Here is a 23,687-nt window from a genome sequence, read left to right on the forward strand (position 1 = left end):
CGTTGATGCCAAGATGAACATGGGCCGGCAGTGTGAGGATACAGTTAGGAAGGCCAATCATACCTTGTCATGCATCCACAGAAACGGCAAATATATAGAAATATGTCCATCTTTAAGAAAGGGAAGAAGGAGGATCCAGAAGACTACACACCTGTCAGCCCCTGGAAAAATCATGGAGACAGTCCTCAAAGAATCCATTGCTAAGCATTTGGAGGAGAACCTGATTAGGAACAGTCAGCATGGATTCACCAAGGTCAAGTCATGCCTGACCAACCTGATTGCCTTCTACGATGAGATGACTGGCTCTTTGGATGCAGGGAAAGCAGCTGACATGATTATAGCTTGACGTTAGCAAGGCTTTTGATATGATCTCCCACAGTATTCTTGCAAGCAAGCTGAGGAAGTATGGGTTGAATGAATGGACTGTAAGGTGGATTGAAAAGCTGGCTGGATTGTTGGGCTCAACAGGTCGTGATCAATGGTTCGAAGTCTAGTCGAGGCAGCTGGTACCAAATGGATTCCCCAGGGGCTGGCTTCCTCAATATCTTCGTTAATGATCTGGAAGATGGGATGGATTGCACCCTAAGCAAATTTGTGGATGACATGAAACTGGGGAGTGTAGCAGATATGCTGGAGAGTAGAGCTAGGATTCAGAGAGACCTAGACAAATTGGAGGATTGGACTCAAAGAAATCTCATGAGGCTCAGTAAGGAGAAGTGCGAAGTCCTGCACTTAAACCAGAAGAATCCCATGGACTGCCATAGGCTTGGGACCAACTGGGTAAGCAGCAGCTCTGCAGAAAAAGACCTGGGGATTAAAGCAGACCGTAAACTGGATACGAGTCTGCAGCATGCCCTTGTTGCCAAGAAGACTAACAGCATACTGGGCTGCATTAGTAGGAGTGTTGCCAGCGGATCAAGGGAAATAATTATCCTCCTCTGTTTGGCACTGATGAAGGCCACATCTGGAGTACTGTGTCCAGTTTTGGGCACCCCACTACAAAAAGGATGTGGACAAGTTGAAGAGAGTCCAGCAGAGGACAGTGAAAATGGTTAGGAGGTTGGGGAACATGACTTAAGAGGAGAGGCTGAGGGAATTGGGTTTGTTTAGTCCACAGAAGAGAAGACTGAGGGGGGATTTGATAGTAGCCTTCAACTACCTGAAGGTGGTTCCAAAGAGGATGGAGCTAGACTGATCTCAATGGTGATCGATGACAGAACAAGGCAGGTTTAGGTTGGATATTAGGAGAAACTTTCTTACTAGGAGGTGGTGAAATGCTGGAATGGGTTATCTGGAAGGTGGAATCTCCATCCTTGGAGGGTTTTAAGGCCCAGCTTGACAAAGCCTTGGCTGAGATAATTTAGTTGGGTATGGTCCTTCTTTGAGCAGGGACTTGGACTAGAAAACTCCTGAAGTCCCTTCCAACGCTAATTTTCTATGTTTCTATGATATAACTGTCCAAATCATCTTGAATGCATTTTTGTTATGTTTCTGTGAAATACTATAGAAATGTGTAACCAAAATAGCTATATTTGCATTCTCTGTTTCCCCTGCTTGCTCGCTAACTTTATAGTGTTGCCTTTGTGCTTCCTACCCCCAGCCGTCACATGATGCAATTCCATGATCATCTAGTTAGTTTTTCCAGATGGCTTTTTTTTAATTTATGTATTTTGCTGGGAACAGAAACTAAATTCACTGGACAGCAGCTGCTAGGATAATTTTTCATCTTCAGAGAATTGTTACTGGTTTCATTCATTCAGTCGGGAATTTAGTTTTGTTTTTGTGTCTGTTAAAGACTGAGCTTTTCTTGAACAAACAACAGTCTTACTTTGCTTCAACTTTCCCTTCTGTAATATGAGGTATTACCTCCTCTCACCATATTTTTTTGTAGGAGGATTAAATTGTTTTTGGCATCTGAGTATCTCATTTTCATATTTTTGCTTGTGTTTTAAAATGTATTGAACATGCAGATTCCTTAACTCTTCTCTCAGTCATGTTTATAACTACTGTACTAGTGTACACCAATCTAATCAGGCACGAGGAGCTGGAGTACCTCCTTCTAAATCTAAAAAAGGCCAGACGCCCGGAGGTGCTCAATTCGTTGGCTTGGAATTATACAAAAGACTAAAAGAATTCCTGAAGAACTACTTGACAAATCTCCTTAAGGTAAGGTGAAATGCCAACTCGGTGAGTTATTATATTAAATCGGAAGGAAAGATGGAAGAAATAATTGTGCAACTAAAATTTGACGCCAAAAAAAAAGCAATGATTGCACTAAAATTGATTACCAAATCTACAGAAAGCAATGGCTTTTTGATTTCAATCCTTCATTAGCTTGAGAGTGTTCTAGGTTTTACCTTGTACATAAAATCCGTTACTGTGCAATACCTATGAATACTACTGTTTTTGGTCATCTTTATAAATTGTCTTAGAAGTAACTTTCTGTCTTGCCATAAGACTAGCTAAACTATTCAGGTAGGTATTTAGCCTCAGTATTAATGCAACTGTAGAATTATGCAGTTTGCATGACATAATTTATTAATATAATAATCAGTGACCTAATGCAATGGTACATTGGAATGTTTTCTGGAAGGACGTTTCCTAGATGCTTTTGGAATTTCTTCCACATTAATGAACCAAGCCAAATTTTTTTTTTTTTTTTTTACTAATTTTGATTTAAATACAGGAAAAAAGCATATAGAAACATCTAAGGGCTCTTATAGTTGGACTTAATCGTAACAGCAGCACAGAAGTGTCCCTCTTTTTATTCAGAATGCGATTGTACCTTTATCTTTGTTCCTACAAGCTATACTAATTTGGTCTGGAAAGCTATTTGAATATTCTTTATCCTGTTGTGTTTTCTTGCTTCCCAAATTTTATCTGTGTAGCAAGTGAAATGTGTTGATGTATTTCCACAGAAGGCGGGTACGTACCTCCTTTGTCTGACTGCTGCTACATGGGAGCTCTAAAAGGAATGACAACATCCACACTCATTCTTGGGTTGCATTTACACTTACACTTCACTGCTATTGCAGCAACAGTGGAGGCTGTCGTCCTCTTCTAAAAAGCTTCTTATAATTGTGCTTATCACTGTAGCATCCAACCTCTTCAGCACTGAATTTAGCAGTGTGATTGTGTATCTATTACATACTGTTTTTCTTGTAGTTTGCCAGAGGAGAAGCACTTACAACAGTATGTCTTGGTAGGGTTTTTTTGTAGTGTACATGGGAATTGGGCTTATTTCTGCAAGTAAGAATGGATTTGTTAGTGCTATGTTTTTTACAGAAGTTCTTTACAAAAGATTTCCTTGGCAGTAGTAGTAAGTTTTAAGCAGGGATTCTGGTTTTCTCTGATTTAAAAAAAAAAAAAAAAATCCCCTATTTTCGGATTTAAAAAAAAAGTAACCCAAAATCCACATGTTCTGCAATTAAAATGAAATGCCACTATGTATCTATATATATGTATATATTAGTGGCATTTTATTTTAATTGTGGAATGTGGATTTTGGGTTACTTTTTTTTTTTAAATCTGAAAATTGGTGACTTTTTTATCAGAGAAAACCAGGATCCCTGGTTATAAGGCATAGATATCTGCTTGCAGTAGCTGGTTGTTTGCCTCTATTCTAGTATTACATTGTATATAAAAAAGCCATCTGTGGTATTCACAAACTGTTTCAGGATGGTGAAGACTTGATGGACGAGAGTGTGCTGAAATTCTACACTCAACAATGGGAAGACTATAGGTTTTCAAGCAAAGTTTTGAATGGGATTTGTGCCTACCTCAACCGACATTGGGTTCGTCGTGAGTGTGATGAAGGTCGTAAAGGAATATATGAAATCTACTCGGTATGTATTTTTAGAAATGTTGTTTGTTTGTTTGTTTGTTTTTTAAATAACTGATTTTTGGTAGAAACAAATATATAGTCCAAATGTATAACTATCCCACTGCATGAAACATCTGCTTTTTCTTCACACAAGCTGCTTCTGAAAATTCACTGTTTATGTGACGTTCATCAGTGTTTGTATATGACCTACACCAGAGGTGGGCAAAATGCGGCCTGGGGGCCAGATGCAGCCCACCAGACCATTCTATCCAGTCCTCAGGGCCCCTAAAAAATTTAGAAAATTAATATTAATCTGCCCTGTGCTGCTTGTCATGCAGGCCGTGATGACTTGCTGAAACTCAGTAAGTGGTCCCTTGCCCAAAATAATTGCCCGCCCTTGCCCTACACTGTTACCATACAACTTAATATCTGTTTGGACTCTCAGTTCTTCGTTTTCCTTGAGTATATGGCTGATGTGTACTGTGTATCTGGCATGTACTCATGAATTCTTAAAGGAACTAGGGTGCAGTATACACAAATAACAAATAAGGTAAATTTTTTTCTGTTCAAATACTCCTCTGCAAGTCTAACAAAATGACCGAATTGCATGGATGTTTGTAGTATAGCCAAGTGGGTCTGGTGTAATTGTAGATGATAGTGCATCTAATGGGAATTATTTATCTGCAAAAATACGTAACTTTAAAACCAATATTTTTCTTTTCTTTTAAGCAGTAAGGCATTGCTTGTTCAGGATGGAGTTCTCAGCGTTCTCCTTCCATTTTCAGTCCCTGAAAATATATTAATTTCCACATTTTGAAAAGTGTGGCTTTTGCTGGTGCATTAAGAAACTCCCTCTATTATTCTTCCTCCCTACTGTGGTTGGAATTGACCCAGAAGCCACCTGGAAGGAATATCTAGAGGAGTTTGTACAGTATAATCTGGACCTTTTATACTGTTAGGTTCCTAACCGTATGAGAGAGAGGGCTTGTGAAGCTGCATGGGACCAATGAGGTGCTCCATCTGATGCTGCCTCTTTTATTTTTGACCACCTGTTCAGGACCCCTGAACTCCAGCTGATTGGAGAAGCAGCACCATTGTGAAGTAAAAGCTGCATCAGATCATATGAATGATCTGAAGTCTGTAGTATATAGGTGAAATACTTATTAATAGCGGTCACACTAAATTTATATCTGACTGTAATCCCAATTTTACTTTTAGGAATAGAATGATCCTTTGTAGTCAGGGACAAATGGGGTATCTCCTAAACTAGTGATATTTTTTGTCACTTTTCCGCTTCTTTGCTTTATGATATCGCAACAATTTGGTCATATTACTATACACCAGGGGTCAGCAACCCCTTGCACATGTGTTGAGCATGGCAGGTAAGGCCATTTTGCTCGGCATGCCACTGTCAGCCTGGGCTCTAGGCAGCTGCTGCCAGCCACGAAGCCTGGGCTGCTCTCAGCAGGCGGCTGGGCAGCAACAAGCCCTGCTGCAAGCAGAGGGGGCTCCGTGGTTGGCAGCAGCTACCCAGAGCCTGGGCTGGTTGCAGCCAGGAAGCTGCAGACATCTGCTCCGGGCTCCCCCATTAGCTCCATATTGGCACGTGCACATGCACCTTGGAGCGGATGGGGGGGTGGGAGGCCTGAGGCAGCGCAACCCCAGCCTCTCCTCTGCTGCTGGCACAGAGCTGATAACTGGTCTCTGGAGCCCGGTGCAGCTGTTTGTAGCCAGTCTGGGCTCTGGGCAGCTGCTGCAGACAGCAAGCAGGTTACAAACACCTACGCCGGGCTTCACATCCCTGGCATCAGCTCCATGCTGGCAGCAACTGCACATGGACCTCGGAGCGGATAGTAGGAGGACTGTGCAGCCTCAGGCCCTATCCCCACCATCCGCTCCAAGGCAGGCGTGCACTCGCCGGTGTTGAGCTGATCCCGGAGCAGGTGTTTGCAGCCTCCTGGCTGCAACTGGCACAGGCTCTGGGTAGCTCCTGCCAACCAAGGAGCCTGGTCTGTTTGCAGCACAGCAGGGCTTGCAGCTGCCCAGCCGCCTGCTGGGAACAGCCTGGGCTTCTTGGTTGGCAGCAGCTGAGCCTGCCTGCTCCCACTCCAAGCCCAGCATCTGGTTCTGTGTGTTTGTGTACCTCTGTCTGGTTCCGTGTGTGTGTGTGCACATCTGGTTGCGGATGTTTGTGTGCACGTGTCTGTCCTGGGTGTGTTCTGGTTCTCTGTGTTTGTGCACGTGGTTCTCTGTATGCATGTGCCTGGTTCTCTCTCTGCTCTCCTTTTCCTTTTTCTTTCTCTTTCTCTCTCTCCTCGTTCTCTTATTTGTCTTTTTTTCCCTCTCTCATTGCAACATGCTCAACAAATAAGGAATACAGGACAACAAAGGCAACATTCATGATTATTAAATATACTAATATGCAGTGCGTCCTGCCATGTACCACCCTGCGTGCCCCCCCCCACCATGCCGGTACTCCAGCATCTTCCAAAGTAGACACTGTGGGGTTTTTTGCACTCTGGCCAAAAAACTTTGCCTACCCCTGCTATACACAATCTCCAGAATTATCTTCTTTGCTGTCCCTGAGCCCAGAACACTATTAAATGTTCTGGTGGTTCCTGGTCTCGAGTATTATTTGCAACTTTTTTTCCTATACTATATCTTTGCTGTAATTTCTGCTGCAGGTTATCGTATGCTATTTTAATCATATTTTATCTTCTCCCCTCTCTCCCATCCACTCATTTCTGAATCCCTTGATGGGCTTCCTATCTTGCACAGAGGAAAAAATCACTTGTGGAACTGTTTGTGACTTCACTTCAGTTAAACCATCTTCTTTCCTTTTCTTTTACATTCCCACCACGTACTGTATTGAGGCCAGTCATCTTTCTTGATTGCTTCTGCACTCTTCTATCACCTGGTTATAAGTGCTTTTCTATTACAGTCCCTGTGTTTTAGCAAAAGCCCCTCTTAATAAACATGCTGTGAGTATCTTTTTGCACCATGTAACTTCTGAAAACTGACTGACTGTCATGTCTTACCACAATAATATTGTATTTGAATATTTTGAACTCTTGCATCCATTTGTAAGTTTATCTAAAGTTATTTCCTGAGTTGAGCTTTTTTTGTTTAGTATCTTACTGCTCCATAAAAATAACTTTGCATTGGATAGGAAATTAAGAGCAGTTTGAGAATATACTGTCTGTCTGAACATTAATCTCCTAACTACTGCTTTGATCAGCTCAATATGAACACCTATGTCAACATCTGAGCTTGTACGGGTAACTTGTGTTTAAGAGAAACTGGAAGAGTCAGGAATTTTTCAGAGTATGTGATGGATAATCATATCCTCCTCTTCTGGGACGGATAGAGGTTTAAGAAAAAACTCTATAATTCAAAGTTTTTTGTATTGCTATAAAAATTAAATGCAATGTTTCCTTGTTTCCAGCTTATTGTTAACAGAGGTTAGTACTTCACAACAGATAATTTGAAGTTTAAGAAGCTATTTAGCATAATACAATATTTTAGTTTTCTGTAAATAATTGCCATGCACATATTATATAATCTTTTCTCCCATTTTTCCCCCCACCCTTCTCTTTCCCCAATCCTATAGCTTGCCTTAGTGACCTGGAGGGACTGTTTGTTCAGGCCGTTAAATAAGCAAGTATGTATCTATGTTGTATTATATCTACTGTGTTCTTTTAGTTAGTTTTAAATCATCATTAGAAACTAGTTCAAAGTGAACTGCAAAACAGAAAAAAAACAAAACTTTTTTTCCTTCTGCTTCTGCTTTGTGATGATAAAAGATAATCTTTTGCAATTTCCCCCTTTGTTTTTTTTTAACTTAAAAATATTAAGAACTTTAAGCCCTGTCTGCTGGGAGGACCCTAGTATCTTTGCGATGGCGATCTGAAATGACCTGTATGTTAAGGTTAGCATATTGACTTAAAACTTTCATAAGTGTTTGGATGGTTTTGAATGCAGTACGTTCCTGATTAATTACTGTATTAGTTGACCCGTAGCTGTTTTTATTGTTTGCTTGATTCCTTTTTAATCTATATTTTCAAAGGTAACAAATGCTGTGTTGAAATTGATTGAAAAAGAAAGAAATGGTGAAACCATCAACACCAGGCTCATCAGTGGAGTCGTACAATCCTATGGTAAATTCATTTCCATTATGATTGACTAGTATCTTGGAAAAATCTCCTACCAGAGACAACCTTGCTACATTGATAATTTTGAAGAGAAAATTTTCCAGCAGATTAAATTTAATTCCACTTCCTTTTTTTATACAAATAATTACAAAGGCAGTATTTCATTTAAAACTCCACGATTTAACCCAATTAACAGTACAGTTTTTATTTTTCATATGAGATGCAAAATCGGATACGTAGTACTAAATAATTATTCTGAAATTTAGTACTTGTTGTTATCAAGCAGTTATTAGACAGCTGTTTTAGTTTAATAAAAATATCACATTGTGGTGATGAGCTGCTAGATAAACTTACATTTCTTCCATTTGCTTTAGAGTAGGAGGTATTATCTGCAGTTTAATTTAGAAATATACCTGCTTATTTATTCAGACAATCTGGAGGTTGTAAAAGGTAAGATGGAAGTTGGAATTTGAACTGACTCCTGTTCTACTGATCTCATGGAAATAGTGTTACATAGTTTCTGTAGTTTTGTTTTGCAGAGTAAGGACAGCTTAAAAATGAAATACAAGTGTTTTCTGTGCAAACCTATGTAGTTCAGCATACAATAAATCCAAGGTTTGGAAATAATAATTTAAATAAATTAAACATTAAATCTTTCTTGCTGCTAGACTAGTAGTAAAATACTGTGAAAGCTGCCAAGAATACGCTAGAAGTTTTTCTAGGAATAATTCACTGTTCTAGGGATAGTACAGAGATGTACTAGTCTTCAAATATTGGCTTTTAAAAGCTGTGGAATATTGGTTCCTTAACACATTCTTTTATTTCACAGCTCCAGATTTTGGCATAATCACTTTTTTCAGCCATTTTTCTTTTCAGGTTGAGTAGCTGTTTCTGTAGTTCCCTCAGTAGCTTGAAATGAAGCAGAATCATATAATCCTATAATGCTTCTTTTTCAAGCTCCTCTGGGAAGAACCACTTATTCCAGGGCATAACTTTTTGTGTGCTTTTTGCATTTGAGTTTCATAATGTGAAATCGTGCACAATGGCATTGTTGGGGGGTTCCTGGTTTGTATACATTTCTGGTAACTCTGCCATTTTATTTTTATACATTAGGACAGGTTAAAGATATCTTGTCAACTGTGTTCTGATTTTTTACATAGTTGATTTTTTTTTTTTTTTTCATGCTTCTGAACTTGGCAGAAGTTTGGGTTCAGCAACCACATTTCTAAGTACCATTTTATTTGCTAAGCAAAATGTATACCCTCTCTCAAAGAGGAGCAAATGGTTGAATGGAATACTTTCTGTTCCAAAGGTCGTTGTAAAAATGGATTGGGCTTTTAATTAGAGCTTTAAGCTTTGAAAAAATTGTAGACTAAGAACGCAAGAAATCCATCTTTCAATCAAGATTCATCTATCCTTGGCAAAGTTGTTTCAATTCAAATTATATGTACAGTATAGAGTATTGATGAATTGGGGTATATTTCCATGCACTTTATATATTTGGAATGGTGCATTTCTGCGATTTTGTAATTAAGGACTCAACCAAATATTTTGCATCCGTAATGTTTCATAGTTGGTAGGGTCGGAAGGGACCTGAGCAGATCATCAAGTCCGACCCCCTGCCATGGCAGGAAAGAGTACTGGGGTCAAACAACCCCAGCAAGGTGTTCATCTGGCCTTCTCTTAAAGACCCCCAGGGTAGGAGCCAGCACCACTTTGCTTGGAAGTTGGTTCCAGATCCTGACAGTGAAGTAGCGCCTCCTGATATCTAACCTAAATCTACCCTCTGCCAGCTTGTGACAATTATTTCTAGTCACTCCTGGTAGTGCTCGGGGGAACAGGGACTCCCCCAGTGCCTGCTGGTCCCCCCTGACTAGTTTGTAAACGGCCATTAGATCCCCCCTCAGCCTTCTCTTGTGGAGGCTGAACAGGTTCAGGTCCCGTAGCCTCTCCTCGTAGGACCTGCCCTGCTGCCCCCGATCATGTGAGTGGCCCTCCTCTGGACCCACACTGTTGTCCATGTCCCTCTTGAAGTGTGGTGCCCAGAACTGGACGCAGTACTCCAGCTGCGGCCTGACCAGTGCCTCATAGAGGGGGAGGATCACCTCCTTGGACCTACTTGAGATGTATCTGTTGGCCTTCCTGACAGCATCCCCACACTGCTGGCCCATGTTCATTTTGGCATCAATAGTGATTCCAAGATCCTTTTCTGCCTCTGCGCTGATGAGAAGGGAGTTCCCCAACCTGTAGGTATGCTGCTGGTTCTTCCTTCCCAGGTGCAGCACCTTGCACTTGTCAGTGTTGAAACCCATCCTGTTCTCATCCGTCCACCCCTACAACCTGTCTAGATCTGATTGCAGCCTATTCCTCCCTTCTAGCATGCCCACATCCCCCCACATCTTAGTGTCATCAGCAAATTTGAACAGGGTGGTTTTTACCCCCTCGTCCAAGTCGCTGATGAAGATGTTGAACAGTGCGGGCCTGAGGACCGAGCTCTGGGGGACCCCACTGCACACATCCCTCCAGGTCAAAAATGACCTGTCCACTACCACTCTCTGGGTGCAGCCCTCTAGCTAGTTAGCGACCTATTTGACTGTGTAGGTGTCAACACCACAGTCCCCTAGTTTTTGAATGTGAATGGGGTGAGAGACGGTGTCAAAGGCCTTCCTAAAGGATGTACAAGAGGCCATTTAATAGAAGGTAAATGAATTGTTGTTTTGTTTTTTTAGTGGAACTGGGTCTGAATGAAGATGATGCATTTGCAAAGGGGCCCACACTAACAGTCTATAAAGAATCGTTTGAATCTCAGTTTCTTGCTGATACGGAGAGATTTTATACAAGAGAAAGTACTGAATTCTTGCAACAGAACCCAGTCACAGAATATATGAAAAAGGTAAGCTGTGATTTTAAGCTGCTAATTCTGTAGCTATTTACTGGATCCAGATGTCCATTAGAAGTAGTCAGTAACATAACTGATTGGTCTTTACTACCAAATGCTTAAAATGCTAATTATTTGAGTAAAGCAAAGGCAACTTGCTATGTTTCCATTGGAACTAGCCTGGTTTTATTCCTTTTGGATGCTGTTACCTGGATTGAAAATGCTGAATTCTCCTTTAAATGGGGAAGATTTAAAAAGAGGCAATTTATATGTATTCATATATGCTAAAGATATGTCATTTGCTGCCAAAAAGGTATGCTTTAGAATTACAAACTCAGTGGTTCAGCTTCTGCACAAGAAACTGGCTTTATACATGACATGTACAGCAGGGCTTCTTACACCTTGCCTGTTGGTAAAAATTCTGTTTGAACTTTTGTTCCCCCCCCACCCCCCCCCGAACGTGAAGAGATTTCAGTAGCTGTTTTCCTAGTGGCCCAGCAGCATTGGTGTATGCTATCGGAACAGGGGACAGAAACTATGTTCAAACAAATCCATGACTGTTCTGTGGTTTTTCTTTTGTTTTTTCAGCAGCTGATACCTGCCAAAAGCACTCTCCCTCAGATATGTATTTTGCTAATATTCAAGGGTACCAGTGTTCTCCTTAAGTTTTCTAAAAGCAGATTTAGCTGATACAGAATCAGTGTTAGGTTAATGCACCTTGGATCTGATGACTATGTTATGGTGTCATAGTTTTTGCTTCAAGATGACTTAAGTTTGTGCAAGAGTGAGGATGATTAAATTCTAGAGTAACTAGGCATATATCCAAACAGGAAGAGCGTTCTAAAATCATAACTTTGCTCCTGATACCAATCTGTCCTCACTAAAATTTGCCTGATGTTTTTAAGACTTTTTTTTCAAAGTAAAGTCCAAAAGACCACACTGATGGAAAACCCAACCAAAAGCCAACCCATCCTTTATGAAACTGAATTCTGTATAGGAATTGGTACACTAAATAACTGTAGTTTTGGCTGTTCATGATGCCTTATAACCCTACAAAATAACATGAATAAATAACAAATCAGATTAAAATTCTTGGATAGTTTATCCTGCTTTTCTTGCAAGTTACCCTTGGGTCCCAGATAGGCGTTTGAGAACAAGTTGGAAAAGACTGACAATTTCTAGCCTGGCTATTAAGTTAGCTTTATAGTATTTAAGGATAAACAAATCTTGTTTCTCCTATATAAGTGTTATTACATAGATTAGCAATACATTCCCCCACATTCTAGCCTGATTCTGTACCTCCTTCCCTTTTGATGAAAAACAATTATACGAACACAGGAAAACATGCTCATATCCTTAGGAACTATGGTTCCCTGTTTTGTCCAGGAGTATTTGTGCTCTTTCATTAACACCTGAAATGAGGTAGTCCTGGTTCTTAATTTTAAAGTGTATATCTTGCACAAAAAAAGCGAAATAATAAAATACAGTCTAGTATGGGTGGATTGCAATAGGTACTCAGTGGGCACATCTACACGTGCTTTAAAGCACACTAGCTTATTTTAATGTGCATTAATGCATCAGAAAAAAACTGTGCTCTTTAGCTAATGTTCAGTAAAGTAGGTTAATGCACGGTTTTTTTTAATACTGTACCTCACAATGGAGGTACTAGATTTAATGTGCATTGCCAGTGGTGATGCATAGGGGGTGCACCCCCCAAGAGCACTGGTGCACCCCCTGACAGGCCATGCTCCCCGCTTAGGCGATGGGCAGGTGGGAGCGTTGGTATCCATCCTGCAAGTGCTGGCTGGGGAGTTAGGGTGCCAGGTGAAGCGCTGTGGCCACTTCCCGGTTGGCATGATTGGCCGCAGGGGGACCCCCCACCCAGTGGCCCATACACGTTACCTAAAGCATATTAATGAACTTGTAGATGTGCCCAGCATTGGTCAACGTTGGACCTGTCCTGACTTTTACTGTAGCTTTTGAATTAGCTATTCTTGCTATTTCTATCTTGATTTCTTTCTTTCTTCTGAATGGCTTCCCCAAAACTTATGTAAGAATGGAGGGGGTGTTATGTACAGCACTGAGAAGTGAGGGAATCTCAGTAATTCACAGCTCATCCAACCTGTTTCATTGCAGGACACCAAAATGCTGTCTGAAGGTCATTCAGCTATTTCAAGAACTGGGGATTGGCAGCAAACACGAAGAACATAACAGCCTCCTAGAGAATATTGGAGACCCAAAAAATATAAGAAAGGGAAATGGGTTTTGTTCCAAAGATAATATTTTAAGGGTGGAGATGTAAATGTATGTCTTTGACGGACAGAGAAAGTTTTCAGCAAGAACATGCAAGTCTATTAGGAATTGGTTTGAGCCTTGGACTCTCAGTGCTTTAATTTGGCCATCGTCACTATTTTAAATTCTCCTCACAAAGGATAGTCTAACATAGAAATCAAAAGCCCTTTCTTAGCCGAGCTTGAGAAACCTCACTAACGAAACCTAAAAGGCTGTATATCTGGCCACTAATCTAGATGGGATGGAAGACTTCATGATGCAAAACAAAAAAAATATTTAGTGAGACTAGAATCTGGATCATCTGTACAAATTTGTTCTCTATTTGATTTCTGCACTGGCATAGTACCCCACAGTTTATCAGAACTAAGTAGCTGGGCTTAGATAACAGTGCCTGCTTTTTCAGGAGTTAAGGAAAGAGTAACCCTGATTTTAGCATCAGAGGAGGAAATAAATTTTGTCATTTCCTTAATCAGATATTCCTTGTACTCGGATACTGTTGTGACGTGCAGCATTAATGTCTGGAACAGAATAGAATCATTCTACCCATCATTACTTACCGTGGTGGTGTTAGAATTAGGTAAAGTTTTTAACTGTTTTTTTTTTTGGTTTGTAAGGCAGAAAGGGAGTTGGACAGAAAAGCTTCAAGGAAGGCTGCTACTGATTAAAGTTGTTTGCCCTTGTGAAGTGTGACCATGAAATATAATTTGTAATAGGCTGAAGTAGCTTTCATGCCTCAAATACCTGAAAGGCATTTGTAAAGCGGATGGAGATGGACTTTTCTCTGTGGCTGTAGGGAAAGTAACTAGGAGCACTGACCTCAAACTGCAGCAGAGGAAATTTTGGTTGGAAATTTAGAAGAACTTTGACTGAGGGCAGTCAGGCATTGGAGCAGGCTACCTATAGAAGTTGTGGAGTCTTCATCTCTAGAAATTTTCAAGAGCAGGTTAGACACGTGGCTGAAATAGGCTAGTCAGGATCGATCCTGCCCTGGTCAGGAAGCTTGGCTAGATGACCCTATGAGACTTCTTTTAGCAGTTCTTTCTTACACTTTTGACAGTCTCCCACGACATCCTCATTAACAAGCTGAGGAAACGAACTAGATGAAAATACTGTAAGGTGTATATGTAACTGGTTGGATCGTATTCAATGAGCAGTCCTCAGTGGCTCAATGTCTAGTTGGGAGAAGGTATAAAGTGAGGTTCCCCATGGGTGTCTCCTAGATCTGGTATCTTGTTCATCATATTTATTAATGATTTGGATGATAGGATTGAGTGCACACTTAGCAAATTTGCTGGTGAAGTCAAGTTAGGTGGAATTGTGGGAATTCTGGAGGGTAGGGTTGTGATCCAGAATGACTTGGCTAGAATGGATAAATGGTCTTCAGTCAAATCAGATGAGATTCAGCGAGGACAAATGCACTTGGGATTGAGTAACTGCATGTGCAACTACTGACATGTGAATGATTGGGTAGGCTGTAGTCTTACAGAGAAGGACCTGGAGGGTTACAGTTAACCTTAAGATGAATATGAGCCAGCAGGATGCTCGTGTTGCAAATAAAACCAAAAAAACCACCCCAGCCCCCCACCAGCATTATTCTGGATTGCATTAACAGCCATGTCATTTGCAAATCAGGGGAACAATTCATTCTCTCTAGTCAGCACTGGTGAGGTCTCATCTGGAGTACTGTGTCCAGTTGTGGGCCCTGGATTTCAAGAAGGACATAAACAGTGGTGTCACTCCCTAGCTGGGGTGGCCCGAGTAGCCATGGAAAAGAAAATGGATTCCTAATGGAATTTCATCATACTAAAAATAACAGCAGTTTGGGGTTGATTTTTACTACTGAAACACTTCAAATTACAATAAAAAATATTTTATCTTAACTTTTGTTGTTTTGTATACATCTTTGATATAAGCAGTCAATTTTCCTAGGTCTTTATGGGAAAACTGCTAGTGAGATCCTATTTAAAATAGAAAAATTGAATGGAAGAACACAGACTTTCAGGGCACTTGAAAATATATAGTATCAGAAATTACTTTTAACTCATTTTTAGAATTTGAAGGGTTTAAAGTTGACTGTCCTTAAATGTTTCTTGATACTTTCCTTATCAGGAAAGTGATGTGCACTAGAATCTCCCGAGCTGGAGAAATACAGGACTTGTCATGAAAGAGGAAAGTAGTCTGTTACTGTATTCCCTACACTTGTGCTTGTACCAGATTTTTCAGTAGAACGTGCAAGAAAGCTTGCTATAGACAAATAGGAAATAACCGTCTATTAGGGGAAAAATGTGTTCCTGATATTCACTAGTTAGAAATTGGTTTTTTCCTTTTAAAGCATGAGTTCTCAAATTCTTGATGTTTTTTATAATCCTAACTGTTGTAACTCAGGAAAATCAATATCTATGCACGTCATCAGTGATGATGAGCACATAACGCTAATTATAGTAATAGATTTAGCACAGTACTAGTACAGTACCTAATTTGAAAGGTTCACTCTTAGAGATGCACCGACATATCAGTGCCATATCATATCAGCACTGATAAAAGGAAAATTAACATTATTGGCTTTTTTGGCTAGTATGGCTGATAATGTCACCAATAAATATAATATGCCTTCTGGCTGGGACCCCTGGACGTCATGTGCATGTGCAATCAGCTGATTGTGGGTCTTAGCGCTGGGGCTAATCCCAGAGCCCCTGGACCAGGATGGCAGAAAACCTTGTGTGCAGCATACATGGTGAAAATTTTGCGGGGCAGTGAGGCTTAAGGTTCCAGCACTCTGGGGCCCCAGATCTGGGAGAGGTTCCCCGATCCTGGGATCCCCGTGTGTTGGTGATGTCAGAAAACTTCTTGTACAGCCCTGCTGAACATGTGGTTGTGTTACTGTTTATGGCACAATTTACAAGTTGATTGCCTTCAGTGAAATGTCTGCCAGGGACCTATTATTGTCTTTGATGCTTAGTTCATGCTGCTTGAAGTTGTCTGAATTCCCTCCCGTTTCCTCCCTCCACTGCTTTTATAGAAAGTGCAGCTAATCTGAAGGTTTAGGAGATGAATGGACTCTACCTTTCAAATGTTTTTCTTACAGATGAATCATTAAAAGAATTCTGGGATTTTGTTAACAACTAAGAAGAAATTGCTGGCTATATAAAGAAATTAATTTCTGCATTTGGACTTAACTGTCGTTTCCCTAGTGACAATTAGAGTTTTGCCTTGGGAGGACTGTGTACTTGTGTCAAATCCTATGCATTAAGTTAAAGAAGTCTCATAGGGTCATCTAGTCCAGCTTGCTGACCAGGTTAGGATCAACCCTGACTAAACTATCCCAGACATGCATCTAACCTGGTCTTGACAATTTCTAGAGATGAAGACTCCACAATTTCTATAGGTAGCCTGTTCCAGTGCTTGTGTGGGTCACATGATGATAGAACATTGGAAAGTTGTGTGTTTTTCTGCCTAGTTATGAAAATTCAAATAATTTCATGTTGTGTGAGCAGCGTAAAACTGTAATTTTGGACCCATTCTTTTTTGTGTAATCGTGGGGGATCATATGTTTTACGTTGTTTTTAAAAGAATGAGCGGTGGTTGCAGGACCAGGGGAATTTAAGCAATGCTGGTGTTGGGTGGAATAGGTTTCTCTGAAAAGTTCTCTGGTTTAGAAGCATAGTAAAAACATTTTTTGCTGACATTTTTCCATTTCAGTAGTAATTCTAAGATTTATTCTCAACCTAGATTTTTAATATTAAATGTTGCATATATTCAAGGTGGTCACGTTTAGAGTTCCCATAAGAACTACAGCTGCTGAATTCCGTGTTTAAATGCACAAGTCATTGATATAGAATCTGCTGTATGGTTTGGGAGAGTATCTCTTTTCTAGCACAGCTGCAGTACCTGTGTTCATTGATTTCAAATGCATTTGTTTGTCCTGTAGGCTGAAGCTCGTCTTCTGGAGGAACAACGTAGAGTTCAGGTATATCTCCATGAGAGTACACAGGATGAACTAGCACGAAAATGTGAGCAAGTACTTATTGAAAAACACTTGGAGATTTTCCACACAGAGTTTCAGAACTTATTGGATGCTGACAAAAATGAAGGTGAGTTGATGACATCAAAATTTCAGTTTTAGAGTTTGAAATGATAGCCCCTTTCATGTCACTCGCATATATAATAATATTAACTGTGGTGTCTTTATGGATGGTTACCTCGATAGATGAAGTTGACAGTAAAAGAGATGATGATAATAGCAGAGCCATTTAGAATGTGACAAATGGATCATTAAAAAAAGCCATGCAATTTGATTGGTGGCTTCTAAAATACTAGTTAAAATTGTAGATTGATTACTTTTCAAACCAAAAGAAAAAGAAAAGAGGGAAAATGATTACATGGCTGGGAGTACAAGAGTTTATTCAGTCAATATGGTGTTCTTTTTGTTAATAGAATTGTTAATTGATGCAAATAGAATAAATATGGATCTCAATAGATAATATTTTAAATTGGAGGATAGAAGGTAAGAAGAAAAGTTAAGGAATAGATGGCTAAAAAGAGTGATTTCTTATGCATCTTGCTTTAAGTGAACTAGTAGGTCCACTAAATGTCAGAATTTGAAAAGAGGCAGTCAGAGTTGGAAGCTAAACTAGTTTATGGGCATCTTATCATCATAGAAGAGTATGGAAGGCTGTGAGTTATAAACTGAGGTTGAATCTTGATAAGAAATGGAGATGGGGTACTCTGTCTGAAATAAATGCTTCAAAAGGAAAGCGAGAGTAGTGGATAGATTATGTGATAAAACACCAGGGTCAGGTGGCATTCACATGAGAGCTGTGGAAGAAAGTTAAGAATTAAGCAGCCAAGCTAACATATAGAAATAATTATTAACAACAGTTACTGTAATGAAGGATTATCATGGCCAGCACCCTGCTTATTTTTTGCAAAAGTATCTAGACTTCTGGGTTTTTTACATCACTGTCAGGATGGACAGCTGAGAAAAGCAGCAGCTGCAGCCAAGAAACCATTTTCAAATGGTGATCTTGCTAATATTGATAACCAGAAGAAATCTTTCAGTAAATGAGAGGAACAAGTCATGAGATTAGCGGGACAAAGGACTTAAAGAATCATATACATTATCACAGCTTCAAGGGTGAATATATGTACATTTAAAATTACAATCTAATGATAATTAATCTAATTGATAGGTAATCTAGAAAAAAATATTTCCTGCTTAACTGAAGCAGTTTTAAAAAACCTGAATATTGAAAAATAAAACAAACAACTTCACAAAAGTCTTCTGAAAATGTTTCTTTCCCAATCTGTGACACAGGTTTGTGCCTAATGAGTTTCTCCAAGAGATTTTATTTTAAATACTGCAAAACTTAGGGGGTCATGTGAGCCCTTTAATAATATGCCAGTGGTTCTCAATTGCACCCAAGGGCAGCCCCTGGAAAATTCCAGCTCATGGTTTTTGCTTGTGTTTTGACTACAGAAAAAATAATAGAGCAGTTCTTCTGTTATAAAGATCTCAGACCACAACAGGCCAGAATATTTTTTAACACTATGGACTCTTACTTGAAATCACTGGGTTTATCTTGTGAATCATATTTGCACACTTAACTGTGCTAATATTGCGTGGCAACCTGCAGCACCCTTGAAGGGATTTCAAGGTACCCCAGTGTGCCATGGCACCCTAAGAAGCACTGTGATATGCACTCATGCTGTGTGTATGGTGATAAATTTCATTTTTTAAATGTATGAAATATGCATTTTTACCTAACTCACCTACTGTATACATTAAGTTTACTTTAGCTGAGGTTAGTTGTCTGCTTCCAGAACTCTGAACAACTTTCAGATAGCCATCATTTTTAAAGGGCTTTCTTTCCTGTTTGTGGTTCTGCTTGCACAGCTAACAGCAATTATTCCTTAGCCATTTTAAGGCCCAGAATCTTGTGAGTTGTCATTGCTAGAAACAGCTGCATTTAACTCATTGACTGAGAATTTAGCTTTAATGGTATAAATCAGTGGTTTTCAACCTGTGGTCCACAGACCCTTGGGAGACTGCAGGCTACAGGGTCTGCAAAAGACGACTACAAGCAATCAAAAGTATGTGAATGCCCACATTTATCATTCAAAGGGGTCCGGACCTCCATGCAAAATTTTTTAGCGGTCCACAAATGAAAAAAGGTTGAAAACTACTACTGCAGATCATTTATACTTAGCCCAATTGAGTCTCAGGGCATTGGACTCTAAACTCCTAAGATGCTGAAGTAAGTTGCTATCAATAATCCTATACTCATAGCAATTAAATCTTTATAGTTCATCAGCTAGGCGGGCTGCCTTTGTTTGGGCCTCTGCCTTTGGGCCTCCCATGTAAGGGGTGTTACACATGCTGTATTTCCAGCCACTCCCTTTTGCTGTGTTGTATAAATGCCTAAATCTACTGTGCAAGTAGCAATACAAGATATAGTGTGCCTTCATCACCTGTGCATATCAGGACATTTTATTGTAGGAAGTAATTATCTTTGTTGGGTACAGGCTGTAAGGTGATTTAGGGGGAGAGGCTTCTGTAAATCCACAAAGGCTCCAGCAAGCATGTAGCCCTGTGTTTCCAATTATAGGCAGCCTGACTCAGCCATTCACGTCTCATCATTTGTGGAAGAAGGCTAGCAACAGCTCAAACTATTTTCTCGCATGGCATTACAGCTAGTCTTCCAAAGATTTTTGCCTGGATCGTGAAGCAGTGAGGGATATTCTTTGTTTGTGTTCCTGTAAATGAATGGAGTTGGGCAGTAGAAGAACTAGAAAATGTGGTGTTTGATACATGTGAAAGATTAAGGTTTGCCAAAGTGATAAGGAACTGGAAAGAGATGAGGTGGAAAGGGCTTGGATGTCTTTCATATTGGTGTCATTGCTGTTCCACAAAGGTCTAAAGGCTCCACTTTTTTTGTGCTCTCTGCAATACCGCTTCCTACCCCCAAATACTTATCATATTTATCCATTTTATTTAATGTCCAGTAATTCTAGATGGGTAATACATTTTTCATAGGTCCTACAGGAAAGGCCCACACTGCTGAATCGGAGGATGCAGCTGCAAAGTGAAGCATTACCATTGAGTTGCCTGCCATTGAACCTACTAATGAATGCTAATTTGGTTCTATCGTTACCATTAGACTTGATTGTCTAGTCCAGTGATTCTTAACCAGGGTACAGCAGGTTGTCATACAATATTGGCACTTTTAGGAGTGCAAAAACCTACATGTGATGATTTGCACAGTAAATCCAGACTTCTACAGGCAAAAACATTGTGGCCTGTTGTCTCAGTTCTTTCCAACAGCAGACTTGCTGTATTTTTTTTCCACAGTCAGAAAACAGGCAAAAGCTAAGAGCTGGCATTTTCTAAGGGGTGTTTTGAGAACCACTGGTCCAAGTCAGTAAGACCAAGATTTCCAGATATGACTAGTGTTTAGGTGTGCTTTGAACTTAGGTGTCCAATTTGAAGACACCAAGTTTTAAAGGGTATGATTTTTCAGAAGGTGGTCAGCACCTGCCCTTTGAAAATCGGGTGCCTTCAAGCTGGACATTCGCTAGTGGTTTGTGGAAAGTCTCGATGAAAAATTATTGTTTTTTTGTTTGTTTTGCTTTTTTGTCAGGTGTTTAATAGACTAAGTTAGGTCCAAAGATGACCGTTCTATATTAAGGCCCTGAGTTTTGTAATGATGCTCTTGACGATTGTTCTTTTAGTAGCCTTTAAAAATATATAAAAATCACTACAGCTTATTAGTCTTTTCAAGTTTTGTTTTTTCTTTTCTTTTTCTTTTCAAAGGCAGTAGAACATTTCAGTAGCAAATTTTTCAGAGGACTCTATTTGTCTGCACTTGGGAGGGGGGTTTGCCTCTGATTCCCCATGGTTGTTACCCCTGTTGGTCTTCCATCAATGAGGGGGAAGGGAGGGGAGGAAGGCTGCAGGCAGTGACTAGAGAGATAAGTACTGTATGTACCAGGTTGACCTGATCTGAGCAGGCTTATATAGTACAGTATGTAAAAAGGTGGCCAGATGGAGCCCACGATTCCATTCAGATTCACCAGCATTAACGACGTGAGCAATGTTTATCAGATAAAGGGTTTGAGGAAAACTGGGTATTAAAATCAGCATTTTTCTTTCCCAAGTATAAAGCTGTGGGACCTATAATACCTTTTCTCAAATGTGTGCCTTCATGAAGAAATCAAGGGGGAAGGAAGGGAGGTGTGTAACTTTATGTATTGCCTTGGTCCATGAGATTTGTATATCAGTGTATTGAAAGTAAATTGCAGCTGAATACTTAAATATTTTTTTTTCTTTTTAGTTAGTGTTTGTCCTTCAATTCAGTGCTAGTCCTTTTTGTTTTTGTTGGGTTTTTAGTTGTAAATGGTCTGACTTGCTAATAATAATACCTGTAAGTACATGCATGTTGATGGATATTAGACCTTTTCTTTGGTAATAATGCAGAAGAGAAATTGGGGTGAGGAGAAACTACAGTTGATACAAATGAGAGAAATGGGCTTCCTTTTCTTCCAGACTTGGGACGCATGTATAACCTTGTATCTCGGATCCAGGATGGCCTTGGAGAGCTGAAAAAACTCTTGGAAACGCACATTCATAATCAGGGTCTAGCTGCAATTGAGAAATGTGGAGAGGCTGCTCTAAATGCAAGTATCTCTTCAACAATAATTTTGTATCTGTCTGCTAAGGGTTCATACTGTAAAAGACCAAAGCCTCTGGTAATCATACGTGTGTATGTATTTCCCTCCTCTCCCAACTACAGCTCTTGGGGACAAAGTAGTTCTCAAATGTTCACAGAAATCTGAAAATAAAATAGCTGCAGCACAACTATAATACTGCTTTTGTTGACCAGATGTGCTTGGAAGAACCCTCCCAAAGAATCCTTGTTCAACTCTGCCTTCTCAAAATACATTTAAAGATTTACCACTTCAAACAGCAGTTTTATTTTGTGACCACATGTCTTTATACTATATTTTAAATACTTGAATGTGTTGGTATAGAAGGAAAGATAGGAAGAATAGGGTATCCTTCTTCATCAACAGAAAAGGCTGAGCTCTGACTTGAGAAGTAGAATTGTATCTGATTTTTTTTTAAAAAGACGCATAACAGCTTCAAAGTCCCTGGGCACTGTGGAAGCTTGCTCTCACCATGGAAGTGCTCTGATTAAACAAGTGTGTTTTGTAAGGAATTAAATAGGTATGTTTCAAAGTTAAGTGGTCAAGTGAGAGTAATATTGAAACAGGCAAGGAAAATTGTAAACTGCAGAGTTTGGGAGGCTAATATTTACATAGTGCACTAACTGTACACTTTGGTGTACAGCACTTTTATGGTGCTTTCCAAAAACAAAGCTTGTATATTTAGCCAGCCGTAAGAGAAATCTGTTGAGAGAGGATTATGTGCACTGTTAAGAATTAATGATGGGCAAAGGAAGGAACAGAAAAGGAGGAAGTATTTGCAGTCTCGTGTAAACAAGTGTTACAAAGGAGGACTGGAGACAGGAAGCAGACGAGGTAAGGAAGGAAGCGACAAGACTTTGAAGAGAATGCAGTTCATAATACGTGCATACAGAGTTTGCAGTCTATTAAACTTGAGAATAAGGTAGGTCAGAAAAGGGTAGATGGTACTAAAGGGGTCAAGCTGTCAGAGGCAAGGGGCATGAGGCGAATTAAGCTATTTGGAGAAGGTGTGGAGGAGAGAGGAGGAATGGTAAGTCAAGAAAAAAGGTTAAGGTACAGGGCACAAGGTAAGAAGCGGGCCAGGCCTCCTGTAAATTTTAGCAAATTACATGGCCTCTTAGTTATGTGAGTGGCATTCAAGTTGAACTTGCCATATAATTGTACTTCCAGATGTAGACATGTATATTTAGAGAGATGTAAATCAGCAGGTATTTCCAGCATTTTTAATCATACCTAATATTCTTATTAGCTGTGAATAATATGAAAGTTCCTAGAAAGAGAGAGAAAATTAAACAGGTCTGGCCTGCTGTAGATAGGATTTGTGACATTAGCATGTACCCTCTAGCCTTTGCCAACACCCAAACCTTCTCAGCACTACCCTATTGCTTGGTTTCAAAACACACTTCTTGGTCTTTCTCTGCTACCACTCTCCCTTCACAGATTTCTTGCATCTCTCCTGTTGCTTTCCACTAAAAAACATCCTTGCTACTTACCTGAAAATGCTTCTCCTTCCCTTTCTTAAACACCTATTCTTCATACTTTATATGTACTTTCTGACATGAAACAACTTAATTCAGGGGTGTTAAACTCACCCTGCCCCTGACCTCCCTCCGCAGGCTGGATCCAAACCATGAGGTTCCTTGTGGGCTGTCCCCAGATGTGGCAGCAGCCATGGGGGTTAATACCACTGTCACTTGCTGCCTGCTGCCAGTGGGTCCCCACCTCCTAATTTTTGGCCTCTTGTTACAAGCCCCCTGAGCTGAATGCAGTCTGTAGCCCAAAAGTTTGACATCCTGACTTGTTATCTCACTGAAATGCTTGCCCCCCCCCCCCCCCCCCC

General features: G+C 40.1%; 1 protein-coding gene across 2 annotated transcripts in view; it reads left to right on the forward strand.

Moving 5' to 3' along the window:
* Window positions 1-23,687, forward strand: part of CUL1 (cullin 1) — an 89,559-nt gene that overhangs the window by 50,145 nt on the left and 15,727 nt on the right. The window contains exons 3-9 of one of the 2 annotated variants that reach the window (XM_019509115.1): window positions 1,992-2,166; window positions 3,672-3,845; window positions 7,434-7,484; window positions 7,890-7,980; window positions 10,704-10,867; window positions 17,073-17,235; window positions 21,687-21,817. In XM_019509115.1, coding sequence (XP_019364660.1) covers window positions 1,992-2,166; window positions 3,672-3,845; window positions 7,434-7,484; window positions 7,890-7,980; window positions 10,704-10,867; window positions 17,073-17,235; window positions 21,687-21,817 — 949 coding nt within the window. The remainder of the gene's footprint in view (window positions 1-1,991; window positions 2,167-3,671; window positions 3,846-7,433; window positions 7,485-7,889; window positions 7,981-10,703; window positions 10,868-17,072; window positions 17,236-21,686; window positions 21,818-23,687) is intronic. The other variant, XM_019509116.1, reaches the window with a different exon arrangement.

The sequence above is a fragment of the Gavialis gangeticus genome, unplaced genomic scaffold (assembly GCF_001723915.1).
Source record: "Gavialis gangeticus isolate Ggan-Ray unplaced genomic scaffold, GavGan_comp1, whole genome shotgun sequence".
Taxonomy (NCBI): Eukaryota; Metazoa; Chordata; order Crocodylia; family Gavialidae; genus Gavialis; species Gavialis gangeticus.